Source organism: Littorina saxatilis, linkage group LG12, assembly GCF_037325665.1.
Source record: "Littorina saxatilis isolate snail1 linkage group LG12, US_GU_Lsax_2.0, whole genome shotgun sequence".
In the NCBI taxonomy this organism is placed as follows: domain Eukaryota; kingdom Metazoa; phylum Mollusca; class Gastropoda; order Littorinimorpha; family Littorinidae; genus Littorina; species Littorina saxatilis.
Window position 1 is genome coordinate 56,099,224 of NC_090256.1, and position 21,564 is coordinate 56,120,787.

General features: G+C 42.9%; 2 protein-coding genes across 2 annotated transcripts in view; both read right to left on the minus strand.

Moving 5' to 3' along the window:
- The window catches only part of LOC138982293 (uncharacterized), a 10,948-nt gene extending 5,933 nt beyond the window's left edge, over positions 1–5,015 (minus strand). Inside the window, exon 1 of the mRNA XM_070355551.1 lies at positions 4,853–5,015. Within this exon, the coding sequence (XP_070211652.1) occupies positions 4,853–4,876 (24 nt within the window). The 5' untranslated portion in view covers positions 4,877–5,015. The remainder of the gene's footprint in view (positions 1–4,852) is intronic.
- LOC138982295 (uncharacterized) overlaps positions 1–21,564 on the minus strand; it is a 333,833-nt gene that overhangs the window by 294,336 nt on the left and 17,933 nt on the right. The gene's annotated exons all lie outside the window — the stretch shown is intronic.

Below are 21,564 nucleotides of genomic sequence, written 5' to 3' on the forward strand. Positions count from 1 at the left end.
CAAAAAACAATATAATCAAGTAACTATCTCAGCAAACTTAACACATTATAACTGTAGCCTATATACAGATACGCATTTGAAAATAAATTGTCATACTGCATCTTAAGTACAATTTTCAGTGATAAATAGTGTCAATTTTTAACATAACTTAATTTAGATCTGCATATTATTATATTTTGTTTAACATGCACATACATTTTAAATGATTGATGAACCATCCAGCACCTGTTTAGTTGCATTATACTTAGAGAGAGAGAGAGAAATCAAATCAAATTTTATTTTAGGAGGGTTGTGGCAAAAGCAATATAAACGAGCTTCTTTTTTTCAACCAGCCCTCGCCCAGAGAATGACTACTCAGACAGAGAGAGAGTTTTTATGGGGGCCAGGAGGCCCCCATTCTATACGGATAGTTTCGAGGTTGACCATGGGCAGCGCCATTTTGTTGTGAAATACGTCATCAGTTTGTGTACACAGGAAGTTGTGACATTCGTCACCCTATGGGAGGGGTGAAGGCAACATTGTTCATCAGTAGAAAGTTGTGAAATCCGTCACCCTATGGGAGGGGTGAAGGCAAAATTGGTCATCACTGAGTTTGTGTAACACAGGAAGTTGTGAAATACGTCACTCTATGGGAGGGGTGACGGCAAAATTGTTCAACAAAAACATCACAGGCCGAACTGTGCAGGGTTAACCGCAACAAACTCAAACCATTCATACTACACTTCTTCTTCGTCGTTCGCTAGTTAGTTTTTATCATAAGAACCTTTTCAAATTCCTATTTATACATAAATGCATATTTTATATTGTAAAGCAGTATGCATTGTTAGAGGATTTTTTAGTAGCAGTGTTTAAATGTCGAAGCTGCTTTTCCCATTTTTACCCAAGAGACCGACTGTATATTGTGTTATTGTATTTGTCAGACTTGATTGTACCAAGTCCCTACACATGTTGTAATGCGCTTAGAGCCAAATATTTTTGTTTTTTGTAAGGGATAGGCGCAATATAAATACACTTTATTATTATTATTATTATTATATACCAACATTTTTATGTCTTATTTTCAGCACAGGTGTAGGAAAAATCATGAACCAAAATGTTATTTATTTTCTAATTTAACATTTGTTTTACAAATTTGACCATGGTCTTTCAAACATACAGTGACATTAAACATTGTTATGTTAAAAAAAAGAAGAAAAAGAAAAGCTTTTGTGCACAAATCAGAAAATACATTGTACATTTTACCTACAGGCCAAACAAGAGATCCAAGCAAGTTGCAAAAACAGGCGCTTGCATTTGGATGTGTCCAATGATAGTAGGTTTGGTTGTGATCAATCAGAATAATGTAGGAATAAAAATGTATGACAGTTTGGTATGATGACATGTAATTCACATATGCTGAAATATAAAATCATACATCATATAATATTAATATGGCTGTTGCCATGACCATTGAAAGGTTTAATGTTATGTAAATCAAAATACCAAAATCAAGCACCTATTAATCTGGTCTACGGCGCGGGAAGATTGAGGCCTTCGTAAACGTTCAACGTTGGCCAATAATGATTTTAACAATGTTGTGTCGTTTTGTATTATGTTGTATTTTGTTGATCAATTGATAAATATGTCTTCCCAACATATTACAAATCAAACAGAAATAAAGTCTTAGAGAACTACAATAATTATTGTTGTCGTCAAAACCTTGCAAGGCCTCAACCGTTCTCACGAGATCAGTTACATTTTTTTCTCTCTCTCTCTCTCTCTCTCTCTCTCTCTCTCTCTCTCTCTCTCTCTCTCTCTCTCTCTCTCTCTCTCTCTCTCTCTCTCTCTCTCTCTGTATGTATGTCTTTGTCTGTGTCTCCCTCTGAGTCTCTCCGCTTCTGTCTTTCTATGTCTGTCTCTGTCTATGTGTGTGTGTGTGTGTCTCTCTCTCTCTCTCTCTCTCTCTCTCTCTCTCTCTCTCTCTCGCTCTCGCTTTCTCTCTCTCTCTCATCTGACTCTTGGCACACAGGTCAAAGCAGAGGTTAACTTGAGTGCACGTGTACCTAGGAGGGGGGTGATTTCTTGAATTAGCTGGGGGCGGAAGGAAATCACTCACCTTCCACGTCCAAAACGTAGTGATATTGACACGCCAGATTAGTGCGGTAGCGTATTGTGCTAAGCAGGAAAACGTGCTTTTCTGCCGGTATTCTTGTTAACTTCGCAATTTCCGGAAAACATCCACTTTCACTTTGAGATTGTTCTGTTTACATTCGACACTATCAAAACCACTTCGCAATACTGAAATAATTTTTTCTGTGTTCGAAAGCTACAGCCAATCGTTATTATGTCCCCTTAGGTACAGTTTTATAACATTATTGGCACATGTAAACAATAGGAATTAATTAATGAACGCTACGAAAAGGGCAGCCTTTAACCTCCCTGTTGTCACTCAGCATTTTTTTAAAATTTATTCTCATCCACACTTTCAGCACTTCCCCCACCCGCCCTCCCTATCTCAGATGTAATTTATAAATGACGTTTTCAGCCTTCAATCCACTATTTAACATAGTAAGTCAAGCTTTTCAAACCTTATTAATAATTGCTTTGATGTTTTGCTGATGTTCAGTTTATTATTTAATAAAGATCTCATTGTTCAAAATTTCATATTGTTTTTTTCAAAAACGTGCGTGTGTTCCATTTCAAACTAACCTCACTGATGTGAACTCCATTATTACTGTCACATCTGTTTTACAAATTACACCCATAATCCAAACCAACGCGCAAACACACACACACACCACAACTACACACATAAGCCTATGTACTCGTTACCATTAGCCAACGCTCGTCACAACACTGTCAGTCTCAAGTCTAAAATAATAATAGTATAAATCATAACTAATTTTCTTCACATCATCATAGACATAATGTTGTTTCACATGTTCTTTGTACAATCGTTGGTTTTCACAATAAATATTGCATTACTGTAATTGTCTTCTTTTTCTTTAACAATATCTTTCCAAAAACAAAACTCAAAGACCACACAAGCTATTGCAACCTACTCCTATCTCTGGTCTCTCTTCCTGGGTACAATGGTACCTAAGACTTACATTCAAATGCTTACATTTCCATGCTACCCACATTGTCAAAATACCAATAATTATTCAAAACAAATGTTAACTACTACCTAACTTCATTTCAGACCCACACCCATTATTATACACACATTTCACATTTAAACCATTAGTCGGCCCCCTGTCGATATTTATCGACTAAGTTCCTTGTTCTATTTATGTTAGGCGTCATTCTAGAACAAATGCAGAACAGTCTCAAGTGATAGTTATTGGATCAAATGCTTACGGGATTTGCTAACACACGGGAGAAGCCGGGTTCTGACTGTTATAGTATTTGTTATCTATCTATCTATCTATCTTTACTATATATAAAACGGATGTAAGTGTGTGTGTGTGTGTGTGTGTGTGTGTGTGTGTGTGTGTGTGTGTGTGTGTATGTATGTGTGTGTGTGTGCGAAATGCAATTGTCTAGTGGGTGCTCTATGTACAAGAGCGCCTGTGACTGTGATATTTATTCATGATTTTATATTGAAATGTCATAGAGCTTTGTGATTGATGTATTTTGATTGATGTATAGATCTATGTATAATTTTGATAATCAATTGTTGTGTTTTATTATTTTTTTGTTTATGAGCTATGTGATGTTACGCCGACATATAACATTCCTTTCTTGTGTTTTATGAAGATGGACAATAAAGTTTTCTTATCTTATCTTATCTTATCTTACACACACACACACACACACACACACACACACACACACACACACACACACACACATAAACACACACACACACAAACACACACACACACACATCTATACACAGACACCCATACACACACACAAACTTGAACACACACACACACAAAAACAGGAGTGAGAACGAGAGAGAAAGTGAGAAAGAGAGAGTCGTCATAAAGTAGGCCTAAGTAGTGGTATTGACACGTAGCGAGATTGACACGTAGTGCTATTGACACGTATTGATAATGAACGAATGATAGCGACTCGTAGAAAAATTATTTGTAGCACTAATCAACGTAGTCATAGCGGCACGTAGCACAAATGATACGTAGCACAAATGACACGTAGCACAAATGACACGTAGGACAAATTACACGTAGCACAAATGACACGTAGCCATCGTAACAGTAAGGACATTTTTTTGTGGGACAAACGTTTTTTTCGTATTATGCACCCATACATCAATCATCGTAACAGTAAGGACATTTTTTTGTGGGACAAACGTTTTTTTCGTATTATGCACCCATACATCAATCAATCAATCAATATGAGGCTTATATCGCGCGTATTCCGTGGGTACAGTTCTAAAATTGAACTTTGAACAAAAGCAATCAATAGAGACTAAAATGTGGACAAATTTCATGATTGTCCGATACTGACAAACTGTAGAAATTAGATCTGAAAGATCGGTTAGCGACCGTGGGACAAGCGTTTTTCGGTACCCCTGTGTCAGATAACTCACTCTCTACAAAACATGTTAAGAGGAAAGTGTATTTTTAATACACGAAGTTAATGCCCCTTGGACAATGAACAAAATGATACCAAATTCTAGTTTGATCCAAGACGCGACGAATGTGCGCAGCCAAAGTCCGGGGACAGCTTTGGCGACATTTTTTGAAAACGTCCCATATACGACCAAAACCATCTACTTCTTCATCTACTGAAACTAGTACAACACACACACACACACACACACACACACACACACACACACACACACACACACACACACACACACACACACAAGACAATCTGACATTACAACACTTAGGCCTACCTTGAAGTCTAATTGCGACTGCATCGTGAGTCAGTACGTCAGTCAGTCAGAGAGAAGAGACATCTGTGATGTGTACCCACAGTAAGCTGACTCGGTGGCTTCACCAGCATGCGATGCGGCGGCGTGCGAGTCTGTCACCCTCCGTCTGTACATGGACAGGTCTACCCCCTCACTGGCTGAAAAAGAGCGGATACAACTGTTTCATACATTGACACATTCTCTCTGTCGCAGGACATTGACATGTTGCAAAGGTAGTCGGCCGACATACGTAATCACTGCGACGGCAACAGATTCACGGTGGAGACACGTTTCGCCCAATATTCGTACCCAGACGGTTGTTACGCCCGATTTTGTACCCAGAAGGCGAAAGCGATGTGAAGGTATACTGGCTAGAATGTTATTACAGAAAATAATCAGACGCGTACTAAAAACAGATTAGTTCAGTTATGGTTGTGAATGTTTTCTGCACTAAGCAGTGTTTTTTGTTTGAAATTTAGGCGTGTTATTTAAGCACAAACACTCAAGAAAACTTGATTTCAGCAAAAATGGGACTACGTTAGAGAGAAAAATGGTAAAAACACTACAGAAACACAGTTCATTGGATTAATATCCACAAACACTGATTTCTTAGACTCTCTTTAACTTCATGGGAAAAGGGAATAATGACTAGATGTATCGTGAAGAAGTATGAAGAACAAAATAAAAGGGTACCCATGTGCTTAGCCATTTTCTGTCTGTTACGGGCCCCAGTCTTCCCCTGTTACGAGCCCCATGCATTGAAACTTTTCTCTAACCTCCATTTTCATGTATTTTATTGCTTTATCTGAAACCAAATGTACTCGTCTTACGTGACAGTAGTGGGAGGTTTGCACTTTAGTCAAGTAACTCAGGCTTGTTCTTTCTTTCTTAAGTTTAACAGTCATAGATTTCAGATGCTACTATTGGTACTCTGATCATGAGCTCTTTGAAGATATCATTAACCACGCTGTTAATGCCCATAGTGACAACGAACCTACAATACGGGTTCTCACACTAAATTCACAGACTGGGAAAAGATCGTATGTACAAACAGATTTGAAAGAGATCCCATGAATTCTTCAAAAGCAAAGGTAAAACTATTATCGGGGAGAAACAAAAATTGGAAATCGTGTTTGATGCAAACAAAATAAAATGTCCAGCAATTTCAAGTGAAGAAGTAGGTGTGTGTGTGTGTGTGTGTGTGTGTGTATGTACGGTGTGTGTGTGTGTGTGTGTGTGTGTGTGTGTGTGTGTGTGTGTGTGTGTGTGTGTGAGGTGGTACAAATTAAAGGCGATCTTGGTCAGAGCAAATGAATTGTTCTACATTGCCAATAAAATCATTTCTCAATCAGCAGCCTAGTTGCACAATGGAAGAATAGAAACAGACATTTCTACAAAACAAAACAAAATAATACACACAAAACGCTCGTAAGGCTCCAACTAAAAACAAAAATCATTGCTTAATCAGCATCTTAGTTGCACATTGGAAGTGTAGAAACAATCTTTCTACAGAATGAAAAGAAATAGAACGCTCGATCGGCTCTTATCAAAAAACACAAATGTCGTAAATCTAAGTGTAGTGGCCGACAACGAGTAAACGTATGTTACGCGTGATTGTTCTGAAAAAATCATGTAATAGTCACTTTTCAGAACAATCACGCGTAACAAACGTAGACATCTACTCAAAATATTTCCCCAGATGCCTGATGACGACGAATTTGCTCGCGAAAACACCTCTCACAGCTGTCGCGAGTTTTCCCGCGTGTTTCATGATCAAGCATATACTTTTTGTTTCAAATATCTTTCCACAAGAAGGCCAGGGACACTTATGCGTTTCCATGGGTTTCTTTGTGACATACATTCCATTTCACACGGCAGAAATTAGTATGTAAAGCGCGGAGAGCACAGTTAATTGTGGTTCGCGCTATATAAGCTCACCATAATAAATAAAATAAATACATGCCTCGACGATTTCAATGACCTGCTACTGGCGTATGCTTTTCCACATGCGTTGCACTTGTGTGGCTTGAGCTTGGTATGCACGCTGTTGGAATGATTTATACAAATCGCGTGTCCTTTCAAATGTTTTTGAGCACAAACCACAAAAATGTTTCCCTTCAGGCTCTTTCCTGTGAATAGTTTTCTCATGGGCGGAAAGATATCGTTTTGTGACTGTAGCATTTCCCACAATCAGAACACTGGAACATCTGAACAGTCCTCTTTGCCTTCAGTGTGGATGATAATACCGTACTGGCGCTGGTTCAGTTTCAACCTCTTCTGTTGCGCTGATGTCGAGGAAGCTGTCAGCGATCACACCTGAGATCTCCATTCCCCTGCTGAAAACAACAACTCCGAACCCATAAAAAATAGACAGAGAGATAGAGAGAAATAGCTTGGAAAAACTGAGTGTGACTGCCTGTCATTTTTCACCGATGTAAATGATTACAGATGTCAGAGTCAAACGCGATATGACTGGGGCGCGTAACAACAGCGAAATTTAATTGTTGCGGGGCCCGTAACAAGCTGATTTTGGGGACCGTAACACGACACACAAACATTCTTCATTTTACCCACCTTTCCTTTTGATTAGAAACATAAAATTAACTCTGATAGATTTGTGTGATTTCTTCTTTGTTTCCGTACATAATTTTAGTCTTCCGATGTTTTCCGATGAACAGGTCAATGCATACACGAGTGAAAGACGCGGTATTTTCGATTTTCTCGCTTGCAAAACAAGATCTATTTCGGTTTAAATTATACTACCAAGTGGCAGAGGCATTTAGTAGTTTATGCGTATATAGTTTGATGTCAACTTTGACGAAATGTCTGAGATAATTTAATTTAAGTGAGCATACCCACACGCCACGTACATGTCCTGGGTACACAATCGGGCGTAACAACCGTCTGGGTACGTTTATTGGGCGTAACGTGTCTCCGCCGTGAGATTTAAACATTCAGCAGGAATATGTAGGTTTGTGATTTTTATTGTGAGTGACGTACGGAAAAAAAGTTTGTCTAGCTCGTGTCAGTATAGCACGTGTGATGGGGGACACGTAAAAGCACAGACAGACAGACAGACAGACAGACAGACAGGCATTCACATACACACAAACACACCAACGGGCAGACATACAGACAGAAAATCTAACAGAAAGAAAGACAGACAGATAAACCCGCAGACCAGACACGCACGCATGCACGCCGCACGCAAGCACCCCCGCACGCACGCACGCACGCACGCATACACACACGCACACACGCACACACACACACACACACACACACACACACACACACACACGGAATTTGGGCACAACTTGAAAGAAAAAAAATGCTTTTTGCTGCTGCTCAGTGATGATGATGACGTGAGAGAGGAAGATGAGTAAATTATGGATGATGATGGTGGTGGCCATGGTGTGCAAAGTGCTAAAAATGCAGTAACGTTCTTCGATACTATCTGACTACGCTCTCGGGTACGACAAAATATACGGCGAAAAAACCGCAGTGCATGGAAAAATTAAAATCTGCAAACATTACTCGAACACAGCGGTTAAAATTTGATAAACTGAACGTTGACACACTTTATTTAAGGTGTTGCTGTTGTATGGTGACACAATTACATACCCCAAAACATTTGGATTATACACAGAACTAATATTTATTTGTGTATATTGTTTCAGTATTGCAAGGCGCTTAGAATTATGTAAGAATTTGCGCCATAGACATGTCCTTATTATCAATTGCATTCTTAATTCGAACTGTGAAGCTTATGGGGCGAATTGAAATAAATGTATGACTACCAGCATCGATTTAATTCAAAGGCACAAGAGGCAAGTCGCCACCCCCACCACACTATTTCCTTCCAAGTGACATGCGTCCGGATTCGCAACTTGTTATCGTCAATAACGCACAATCCTTCGCCTAGATGGCAAGTCACCACAGCAATTGTGATTCTCTAAAATTTCAGCCGTGCTTATGACCCTTGCTATTACTGCCGGGCCATTCGCAACTTACGAGTACCCTCCTCGAACAGTACAATGGAGCCTTTTCAAAGAGTAAAAGGTCTGTGGAGAATGAGTCGCTGAAGTGCACAATAATAAGGGATGAACGTGTGTACACGAACAGAGAATCAGGGATACAAGACGTACTTAATTATTTCAACCGGGTTAAGGGTTAAGGGTCTGTGACCTTATTTAAGTTTCTTTTTTTAATTTCTTCCCCTTTTCTCAACATATGTTCGACAAGAAGTCGAGACTCAGTCTTGCGCTGTGGGGGACAACCCGTGCAAAGTATAGGAGGTACATGGTAAGGCCAGGGGGGGGGGGGGGGGGGGGGGTCCGGGCAACAGGAACCCTCCCTGGGTCCGGCCCTGCACCGAAGAATGATCGGGGCTACTACTATGAAAACAAGTTTCAAAATTGGGCGCCACTTCTGCAACCACGATCGTGTTACACACAGTAAACACACGGACTGCAGTCCTTGAGTTTTTGTAAAATGATCCAGCCGCTCTCCAATTGAGAGCAAACATTTCTCAAGATAGGGCTCATTTGGATTGGAGGATGCTACAGCCCTTTCCAGCTGCCCCTTCAGACGGAAAGGTGTAACTATTCACACCAGTTGCTCCGATGCTCTGTGCACGTGTCAGCCGGGTTCTTCGCAATCGACAATAAAGTTTTCTGTGAAAAGGAAGTTTTTTTCCCTCCAGCATCATTTTCTTGAGTGATTACATAAAACACCTGAGTAGCGCGAATCCTGTTGCTGTTAGCTTTCCACTGTAAGAAAGTGACCCACCTTTCCCAGTAATGGAATAATTAAGTAAAGAAGAGTGAAACTTGAAAAGAGACAAATGCACGGACAGGTGCACTGATCATTGATCATATCACTAATATTATTTCGGGTCACATGCAATATCGGATAATGTAAAAAAAAAAAACCAGAATAAAATGCAACTTGAAAAATGATGACGTTACTCTTTACCACGTTTTGTCATAAAACTGGTTTTATGTACAATATCAAATGGAATAGAACTGTTAAAGTGCCAGGAATAAAAGAAACAAAGGGCTGAAGAAAAAGTGATGTAAGACGGGCGTCGGTTGCTTATGTGGAAGGTGGAGTGTTCAAATCCCGGACGCGCCTGGTGAGTTAAAGATGAAGATTTTCCCAATCTCTCAGGTCAAATAATCGGCAGACCTACTGGTGCCTTATCCACTTTTGTGTACACACACAAACACAAGGGCCCAAGTGCGCACGGAAAAGATCCTGTAATCCATGATTTTGGTGTGTTATAGTTAAACCAACATCAAGCATACATTCTCTGAAATCGGAGTATGGCTGCCTAAATAGCGGGGTAAAACGGTCATACACGTAAAAACCCGAGTGGGAGTTGTAGCCCTTGAACGCTAAAGAAAAAGAACACGTACGTTGTGAAAAAGCCAGACACGCTGTACAATCCCACTCGGTTTGAATACTACATGTACTCCGTTGATATACATGTACATCGCTTTTGCCATGATTTTTTTGCACGTTTGAGTAAATACTTTCCCCATTATGGGCAATACAATCCTCCGATCATAAATATATAATTATGCTACTACAGCATTGAAGGAAACAGCTTTATCTTCGAAGTCGATATCATGTTTATGAACCACCTGTGACTGCGGCCTAGGGGTTCTGTGCAAGAATCATTATTGCACTTGGAAAATGTGGACAATATTATAGTAGAAGGCTCCATCTTGCTTAGGAATATAGTGTCTTATTCCCCCCTCTGCTTCTTTACCTCTGTAAACTTGTAGAGCTAGTTATTTTTCGATAATGACCCAGCAACCAAACAAATAACGAGCCAGCAACAGCCTGAATCCTCGATAGTGCAATGGGTTGAGAAGCTGTTCTGTTTTGGTACTACTTTTGCGACTGAAAAGTTCCGAACGCTCTATACGTACGAAATATACATCTCTGGAGCAAACAATACAAACATACCGCATTTAAATTAACAACTACAGGCCTGAACACATGAATCTCCATATAAAATCCATGAGTTAGGTTGTTTTCTGAATCTAGATCTGCCGTGCACACACCGTTCATCACAAGCAAATTCCCAAGGCAAGTAACTCATACTCTTGCCGACAAGAGTAGTTCCCCTTCTTTTAACGCAGTTTCTTCGACAACACTGACTGCAATCCGACGGTCAGTTTTCAACAATATTTCATTTTATAAACAGATCACACGCAACCAAATGCACACATCTCATCAATTTGAACAACATAAAGCGGTTTCATACACTATTTTCCCCAGAAAACTGAACTTCATACAGTAATTAACGTTGGAACACGGGTGCAAAAGTTCGTCTGCTAGTCCCATTTGACTATCCTAAACGATACTAAAACATAAACAGAACACACAATATCTGCCTTTACCGCCACAGCAGAATAACAGCATATCTGTGTACTTGATTTTAGTCTAAAACAGGGAAACTGACAAGAAGTGTTAACAGAATGGAATGATTTGCACGGAACTATACAACCGCGCATTAATCGATCGCCTGCGCAGGTTGACTGGTTGAGTGATTCGGATTCGATCAAACTTTCGCACAAAAACTCCTGTTTTCTTTGAATAACTGAAGAAAGGAGGAATAAAGAGGTTACACACCTCGTCTCAGTGATTATTAAAAATAATGGTCTCAGTTCGCGGTCATGAAAAAGCTCGCTGAAGCTCGCATTTTTCATGATCCGCCAACTTCGACCATTATTTTTAATAATCACTGAGACTTGGCATGTAACCTCTACATATTATCTCTTGGCTGAAAATGCCCAGTGTGCACTTACAATTATAAATATACTTTGAAGACTTGAAGCCAAATCAGTTCAACAGTTTTTCGAGGTAAGGTGTCGATCCAAAAGAAGTATGATTCTGAGTCTCACACATTCACACGCATTTAGAGAGAGACAGAGAGAGAGAGAGAGAGAGAGAGAGAGAGAGAGAGAGAGAGAGAGAGATAGAGAGACAGACAGACAGACAGACAGACAGACAGACAGACAGACAGAGACAGAGACAGAGAGACGGAGAGACATGAGACAGAGACAGAGACAGACAGACAGACAGAGAGACACACTCACACACACACACACACACACACACACACACACACATACACACACACACACACACACACACACACACACACACACACACGCATGCACGCACACACATTCATACCGTCACACACACACACACACACACACACACACACACACACACACACACACACACACACACACTCACCGTGACACACACACACACACTCACCGTGACACACACGCGCGCGCGCGCGCACACACACAGACACACACAGATGGACACACAGAGTGTTTCTTGGTACTGAATAGAATCTACACCAATTAAACACTATTTCGGAGTCTATCAATTCCTATTCTACATGTTTAATTTCCGGCGATCTTTAACCCCTTACCAATATGTATAAAAAAAAATTAAAAAAAAGAAAAAGAAATAATTCCACAGTACGAGTCACTAAACAATAATAACATCCGGTATTGGTGGTTCACGAGAACTTGTTAAGGTTTTACTCAACGTTAACGTTATGATGCTATATTTGTATGTTGTTGTTCACCGGTGCCACCTAACGAAATGAGTACTACGACTTTTCTAACAGTAGACATCTGTTTTGGCAAAGGACATCAAAAGGTTGACAATTAATGTTTGTAACAGTGTTGGGGAAGACCTATCATTCAAGTGAACTGTCTGCTAATGTTTTTTTGGTTTTTTTTCCCTTTTTTTTCTTTTTTTCTTTTTAATTCTTTTATATACACAACATAACATACAGCATACACAGAATTTATCAACATAAGATATGATTGTCTTAGCGCATACACACGCACATACCTAGACAAGACACACACACAGACAGTAGGGTGGGTTGTTGAAAAGACAGGGGACATGGGGGGGGGGGGGGGAGGGGGGGAGGGTAACTGATTGTTTTGAACCATACTGTCTGCTGATGTTAGTAAGTACTATATCCCAGCGAAACACATTTTGGGTGAAACTGTACCTGTTTACATTCAGTCCATATTCAGTCAGTCTCCATGAAGACTGATCTTTTAGGCTGACTGATTGACTGAGTGCTCTGACATCGCTTTCAGAGACTTATGATTATGAACCACCTGTTAAGACAATGCAACACCAATTCTCTGCAAACACTGACTGATTGACTGAGTGCTTTGACGTCGCTTTCAGAGACATATGATTATGAACCACCTGTTAAGACAATGCAACACCAATTCACTGCAAACACTGACTGATTGACTGAGTGCTTTGACATCGCTTTCAGAGACATATGATTATGAACCACCTGTTAAGACAATGCAACACCAATTCACTGCAAACACTGACTGATTGACTGAGTGCTTTGACATCGCTTTCAGAGACATATGATTATGAACCACCTGTTAAGACAATGCAACACCAATTCACTGCAAACACTGACGATGCAACAACAATATAAGACAACTTACATATTTCTCTTACACAAGCTTTGACTTCTCTTTCATACGAAGATCTTCATGTTTATCTAGTCAACCAAGCATTCCGCCCGTCCACAAATCAGTAAGCAACACAGAATGAGGGTTGGCAAACAAAATGAACCATAAAACTTGAAAATGGAAATGTAACCAAAACCATGTACACAAAACACAAATTACAACATTGCAGTTTCTTGTTACGTTTATTTGCTGGGTTAATAACAATAACGAAAAAAAAAACAATTGCACTTTATTGTCCATTAAAATCGTATATTTGAAATGGGAAATTGTCAAAGACACACCCAAACCTGCCTGCCAACTTTTTACACGCACAGGATTTAAATTTTGATTTTCGATATTTTTGCTGAAATGCACATTTTCAAGAAATGTCATAAATGCCATAGCTGAGACTTTAACTGCATATTTTATGACTACAATACACGACAGTACTTCCAAAATGTCTGCACCAACCCGTTTCTCTTATTCAGATTTTATGCAAAGTCAGCGAATTACGTTGTTGCAGTTATAATGCTTTGTCTTCAATTACACTCAGAGATCTATACAATTAAGCAAACAGAGAGGGGCGCCGGGACGGACAGAGGGACGACAGGCAGACAGACAGACAGACAGACAGACAGTCACAAGCTTGCGCATGAAATACGCAGAGGTCAGACAGACAAACAGACGAACAGGCAGACGGACAGACAGACGGACAGACATCCCCCCCCAACACACAACCCTTTCTCCACCCGAACCCCCTCCCAAGTCCCCAACCACCCTCTCCATCATACACACACACACACACACACACACACCGTGACACACACACACACACCGTGACACACACACACCGTGACACACACACACACACCGTGACACACACACACACACACACACACTCACACACACACACAAACGCACATAATCACCTTCCAAAACGTTCACTCAGTAAAAAAACTCACTCCCATAAGAACTGTTTGACAAAGGTGTAGACTTGTCCTCTTCACTTTCCACTGTACCCGTCAGGTGTTCGCATTCACTGCATTCACAGGCCACGGGTGTATTGACACTGACAGCGTTCTTTTCTCTTTTTGGCCAACCGCTAAATGGCTGCGCTCTTTAGTGCCTCTTAATCGCCTCACAAGCGATCTTACTCGCTCCGAAAGGCCATCTTTTACTTACAGTGGAACCTCCCTTTTAAGACCCTCTTTTCTTAGCCTTTCTGTTAATAACCTCTGGCTCTGAAAATGTACCCCCATTTCAAGACTCCCTCCTTTTTAAGACCTGATTTTCACAGATTCTTGGAGGTCTTAAAAAGGAGTTCCACTGTAGTACTTGCTCAGTCCAGGGACGTTGTTAGGATTCATTTTCTTTGACAAATTAGTCGAAATGGCCATACACATTTCCCAAAGTTTAATTGGCCGCAGCTTTTCCCCTGACATTGTAAAAAGTTGTGCGAAGTTTTCGGCGATTTGAAATAATGTTGAGCGGTTTGCTGACTGCGGACGCTAAATAACATCCCGCGCGCGCGTGTGTGTTTGTGTGTGTGTGTGTGTATGTGCGTGCGTGCGTCAGTGTGTGCGTGCGTGCGTGGGTGCGTGTGTGTGTGTGTGTGTGTGACATGTATGACTATTTTCACTCAAGAAATCTCAAAGCAAGAATGAGTCAAAGGTTGATAGCTGTGCTTCGTAGGTCAATGGCTTACCGACACGCTACCTCTGATCGATGATACAATCCTGCCAATGCTGTCACAGCTGTCGGGATCATTTCTTTAACAAAACACACCTTTCTACACGCAGGCAGTGAGCACATCTTGACCATATCTGTTCAATACACATGAGTGTGAAAGCCAGGCACAAGACACCGGTTTAAAGAAATAAAAATCACCAGTGTGTTAGGAAACGCTACCGTTGCTGAGCTTTGGTTCAGTTTTGTGTGTTGCATGTAGTTGACTTATTTGTACTTTGTGGGAAAGTACCGATATTATATTTTGTAAACACAATATTTATGCTTGGACGAGAATGCAGGTGAACTTTCTAGTCCTGTCAAAACAAGTTGTTTACCATGCTGTTTTATTCGTGAGTTCGTGGCGTTCGTTCGGATTAAGTGCGTCGGCGCTTTTTGATGTACGTCATAGAGAATGTCGCTAGTTTAGTCCATGCACGGCTCGTATAATGTAGTTGTATCATGTTCGGTCTGGAATATTCTCGAGATTGAGTATTTACTATATATGCTAGCGCGATTTGTATGTAAAAAAGCTTCTATTTGAGTTCTGCTACGTTGTGCAGTTGTATGTATTGAATGCTGAATAAATCCTCGAACTCAATTTGACGAGTTGTTTTCTGCTGCTGCGAAGACGGGCGACGTAGAATAAAAGAACACAACTATACGACATTTGAGAACTTGTGGCAATCTCAAGTGCCGTGTAACAATTGGGGGCCAAGCCAAGGATCTACGTTTAACGCCAAGGGTTTTCCAGCAACAAAGACAGTCAAGACAGTCACAGGAGGTAGCCATCAATCGGGTGTATCCTGAGGGATCAGTATTGAGACTACAGAACCGTGGATTCGGTGTGACTGGTGAAGAGTTTGGTAATCGCCGCAGCTCGGTACGGTGAGCGACGCCGGAGTGTATCGGGATTACAGAGGTTAGCTGCCGTTTGGACGAGACGGACTTCGTCGCGGAGCTAGTGCATTAATACTACGAAATACGACTGAGGTACGTCGCGTAGGCCTACGTATCGTGAGCAGAGTGCGCCGTCACGTTAGACGAGGAGGGTGGCAGCCTGCGTCTACGAAGGTGAACAGCGACGAGAGAAGCAGCGGAGGTGCAGTAGAGACTGTGTTCTTTTAGAAGACTACATTCGTCTACGTTCGGGGCTGTGAAAGAATACAGACGAACGCACCGGAAAAGACCAGAATGGCTGAGTTCTGGGGAAAAGGAATTGAACTGGGATTAAAAGGCAAGCAGTTGACGGAGTTCGTCGAGTCCCAGACACGACTGCTGGCGCAGCGTGAAGAAAGACAAGCGCAGCGTGAGCGAGAAGAAAAAGAAAGACAAGCGCAGCGTGAAGAAAGACAAGCGCAGCGTGAAGATAAAGAAAGACAAGCGCAGCGTGAAGAAAAAGAAAGACAGGCGCAGCGTGAAGAAAGAGAAAGAGAAGCACAGCGTGAAGAAAGGCAAATTGAGCTGAAACGCTTGGAGCTCCAGATAGAAATGGAGACGAAGCGCTTAGAGCTTCAGACAGAAATGGTGCGTGTTCAAAATGAGCACGAGGCACCACGCCAAAGAGATAACCAGCAGCAAATGTTACACAGGGCACCGAAACTTCCAGCATTCGCTGACGGGAAGGACCAGATCGACTGCTACCTTGCAAGATTCGAGAGGTTCGCTGAGAGTGCTAGATGGCAGCGCGACGACTGGGCGATTCAACTCAGCGCACATTTGACTGGGGCAGCACTTGAGGTCTACACTAGACTCTCAAACGATGACGCCAGAGACTATGATGTACTGAAGGAAGCTCTGTTGCGTTGCTACAACTTCACTGAAAGGGGCTACCGTCAACGCTTCCGCGAATGCCAGCCATTGTCTGGAGAGACACCGAGCCAGTTTGTGGAGCGCCTGTCGTCATACCTGCAGAAGTGGGTGGAGTTATCAGGTGAAGAGCAGTCATACGAGAGTCTGCGGGACTTGATCGTGAAGGAGCAGTTCCTTAATGCCTGCCCGAAGGACCTGGCGACCCGCTTGGAAGAGCAAAAACTGCGGGGTTTGAAGGACATTACTGATGCTGCTGAGCGTTATCTCATTGCTCATGGAAGGACCCTGGGGACGTCAAAGTCATCGAAACCTTTCCAGAAGAGCGGGAACCAGGGAAACCAACCTGCCAAGGGACAAACTGAGTCCGCACCATCATCCAATGAAGGGCAGAACATAACGTGTTTCCATTGCAATGCCAAGGGTCACCGAGTCGCCAACTGTCCCCAAAAGAAAAATAACGGACATGTCAATGACAAAGCGCAAGAACATCGACGGAGATATTACGACAACAAGAGGCAAACGAGTGGCTCGAACCAACAAGTATGTGCGAGCAGCGTCATACTTCCAAGGGCTGCCGAGCAAGTGGCTACACCATCGGACGTGGAAGAATGTATATCTGATGGCCAGCTTTTACTCGCCAATGGCAGGTCAATCTCTGTCGTCGCCAGCGCAGCTGTGTCAGTGTCGAACATGCCCGTGTCGAAGGGATTTGTTGAGAAGCAGGAAGTGACTGTTCTCAGAGATTCGGGCTGCAATGGAGTCATTGTCAAAGAGGATCTGGTGCCAACAGAGAAGTTCACTGGTGACTTCAAGTGGACGCTCATGGCTGACAGCAAATGCGTGAAGGCACCAGTGGTAAAAATCCAGATCGATACTCCATACTTCACCGGAGAAGTTGAGGCCGTCTGCCTGAAGAAGCCCTTGTACGATCTACTAATTGGGAACATTGGGGGTGCGAGACGTCCTGATGACCCTGATTTCGAATGGAGAATGGGCTCAGCTCAGCCTGCTGCTGAGGAGGAAGACCCACTGCCACTCGCGAATGAAGATATCAGCGAACTGTTACGAGATGACAGAGAAACTGTGCATCGCCGCGACCAGCCGCAGGTTGAAAGCGCTGTGACGACCAGAGCCCAGGCGAAGAAGGACAAAACAACTACGCCACTCAGGGTCACCAACAGTTCTGCAACTGCTGTCGTGGACAGGGATCGGCTGATTCAGCTACAGGAAGCTGATTTGACCTTGACAAAGTACAGGAGTCGTCCTGTCAAGGAGATGACTAAGGGCGAAGGCACTGTGCACTTTGAAGTAAAGGCCAAGATCCTGTACAGAGTGTTCCAGCACCCGAGAGTCAACGGTGGGAAGCCATTACGTCAAGTTCTGGTGCCTCAACCACTTAGGCGCCAGGTGATGGAGGTGGCCCACGACTCTATTATGGGAGGTCACCTGGGGGTCAAGAAGACATCGGACAGAATCCAGGCTGCGTTTTACTGGCCAGGACTGCATGCAGATGTGACTCGATTCTGCCGATCGTGCGATATTTGCCAGAAAACCATACCTCGAGGAAGGGTCCCGAAAGTACCGTTGCAGAAGATGCCTTTGATCGACCGACCTTTCAAGAGGGTGGCCATTGACCTCATCGGCGAGATCAAACCGCCAAGTGAAGCGGGTCATCGTTGGGTACTGACCCTGGTAGACTATGCAACCAGGTACCCAGAAGCCGTGCCTCTGAAGAAAATTGACACCGAGACTGTTGCCGAGGCACTTGTGGACATTTTCAGCAGAATTGGGGTTCCTGAAGAGATCCTCACAGACCTGGGGACACAGTTTGTCTCTGAATGCATGGAAGAGGTCAACAGGCTGCTGAGAATTCGTCACTTGACTACGACACCCTATCACCCGATGTGCAATGGGCTGGTCGAAAAATTCAATGCGACGCTGAAGTCCATGCTGAAGAAACTATGCAGTGAGCAGCCAAGGCAGTGGCATCGCTACATCAATGCCTTGCTATTTGCATACAGGGAGGTGCCACAAGAGTCCACTGGATTCTCCCCGTTCGAGCTGATGTACGGGCGGACCGTGAGAGGCCCGATGCAGATACTAAAGGAATTGTGGACGAAAGATGTGGACACACCTGAAGTGAAGAACAGTTACCAGTACGTGTTCGAGTTGCGAGAGAAACTGGAGGAGACTCTCGAGATTGCGAGAGAAAACTTGAGAAAGTCTCAGGATAGCGGAAAGCACTACTACGACCGCAAAGCCGTAAACAGGAAGTTTACACCAGGTAATAAAGTGCTGATACTGCTTCCCACTGATCACAACAAACTACTGATGCAGTGGAAAGGCCCATACGAGGTTGAGGCCGTGGTAGGGATCAACGACTACAAGGTGAATGTCGGCAAGAAGTCCAAGATCTACCACGCTAACCTCCTGAAACTGTATGTGGAGAGACCTCCGGAAGCAGTACAGGTCGCAGCAAGTGTGGAAGAACCAGCCGAACTAGACGAGTTCGACGGCGAGGAACTACTGGAGTTGGGAGACCTCCACAAGAAAGAGGGAGTGGATGACGTCAAGTTAGGACCTGACCTGACAGAAGATCAGCAGAAGGAGCTGCATGATTTTATGGGCGACTTCACCCATAGGTTCTCTGATGTTCCAGGCTCTACGTCCTTGGTCGAACATGAAGTCCACCTCACATCTGACGTTCCTGTTCGCTCAAAACCATACCCTATCCCGTTTCAGGCTCGGGAATCCTTGAAGAAGGACATCGACAACATGTTGAAGATGGGGGTCATCCGTGAGTCATCATCCCCTTACTCATCTCCCGTTGTTGTTGTCAAGAAGAAAGACGGCACAAACAGGGTATGCATTGACTTCAGGAAAGTCAATAAGATCACCGTGTTTGACCCTGAACCGATGCCGACGGCGGCTGATCTGTTCCGACGGTTGACTGGCAGTAAGATCTTCTCAAAGATCGATCTCAGCAAGGGATATTGGCAGATTCCTGTGCGCGAAGAGGACATACCAAAGACCGCTTTTGCAACTCCAGACGGAACGTACGAGTGCCTGCGGATGCCTTTTGGCATGGTGAACAGTGGTGCTACCCTTACGAGGGGAATGCGAAAAATGCTCAAAGGAATGAAGAATGTTGTGTACTACTGGGATGATCTGCTAGTCCACACGGAGACCTTTGCGGAGCATCTGGAGACTTTGAGGGAACTGTTTTCCCGCCTGACAAAAGCTAATCTGACCGTGAGACCCAGCAAGTGCATTTTGGGGACCGACAACGTTGACTTCATAGGTCATTCACTGAAGGAAGGTCAAAAGGGGCTTTTGTTGGAAAACGTCACCAAGATCCTCAATGCGCCACGTCCTGAAACCAAGAAGCAGGTGCGATCCTTCCTTGGATTGGCTGGGTACTACAGAGAGTTCATTCCAAACTTCGCCGCCATAACGGCGCCTTTGTCGGACATGACCCGAAAAGGATGCCCCAACCGAATACTTTGGGGACCAGCTCAGGAGAAGGCATACCAGACCGTGCGCGACCTGATGTCACGAGACCCGGTGCTACGCCTTCCTGATACTGCCAAAGAGTTCATCTTGCGTACAGACGCATCGGACGAAGGGATCGGCGCCATGCTGATGCAAGAGCATGGAGGTAAACCGTTTCCGGTCAGCTATGCCAGCAAGAAGCTGTCAGGAGCCGAGAAGAACTACTCGACCATGGAGAAAGAGTGTTTAGCCATCGTGTGGGGAATCAAGAAATTTGAACTCTACCTCCAAGGGGTGAAATTCGTGCTTCAGACTGATCACAAACCCCTCACCTACCTGAACTCTGCGAAGTTTGTGAATAATCGTATCATGAGGTGGGTGATGTACTTGCAGAACTTTGATATGCGAGTGGAATCGATTAAGGGTTCAGACAATGTTGGAGCAGATTTTCTCAGCCGAGTATGTGATTAAAACTGTGTTCATTCTCCAACAGACTAATGTACATACCTGGATTTCAATCTGTTATGTATACATAACATGTGTACAGGTAGCGTTTCAATGATTGAAAGAAATTAGGTAAATTTCTTCTGGTGTTGGGGGTAATGTTAGGAAACGCTACCGTTGCTGAGCTTTGGTTCAGTTTTGTGTGTTGCATGTAGTTGACTTATTTGTACTTTGTGGGAAAGTACCGATATTATATTTTGTAAACACAATATTTATGCTTGGACGAGAATGCAGGTGAACTTTCTAGTCCTGTCAAAACAAGTTGTTTACCATGCTGTTTTATTCGTGAGTTCGTGGCGTTCGTTCGGATTAAGTGCGTCGGCGCTTTTTGATGTACGTCATAGAGAATGTCGCTAGTTTAGTCCATGCACGGCTCGTATAATGTAGTTGTATCATGTTCGGTCTGGAATATTCTCGAGATTGAGTATTTACTATATATGCTAGCGCGATTTGTATGTAAAAAAGCTTCTATTTGAGTTCTGCTACGTTGTGCAGTTGTATGTATTCAATGCTGAATAAATCCTCGAACTCAATTTGACGAGTTGTTTTCTGCTGCTGCGAAGACGGGCGACGTAGAATAAAAGAACACAACTATACGACATTTGAGAACTTGTGGCAATCTCAAGTGCC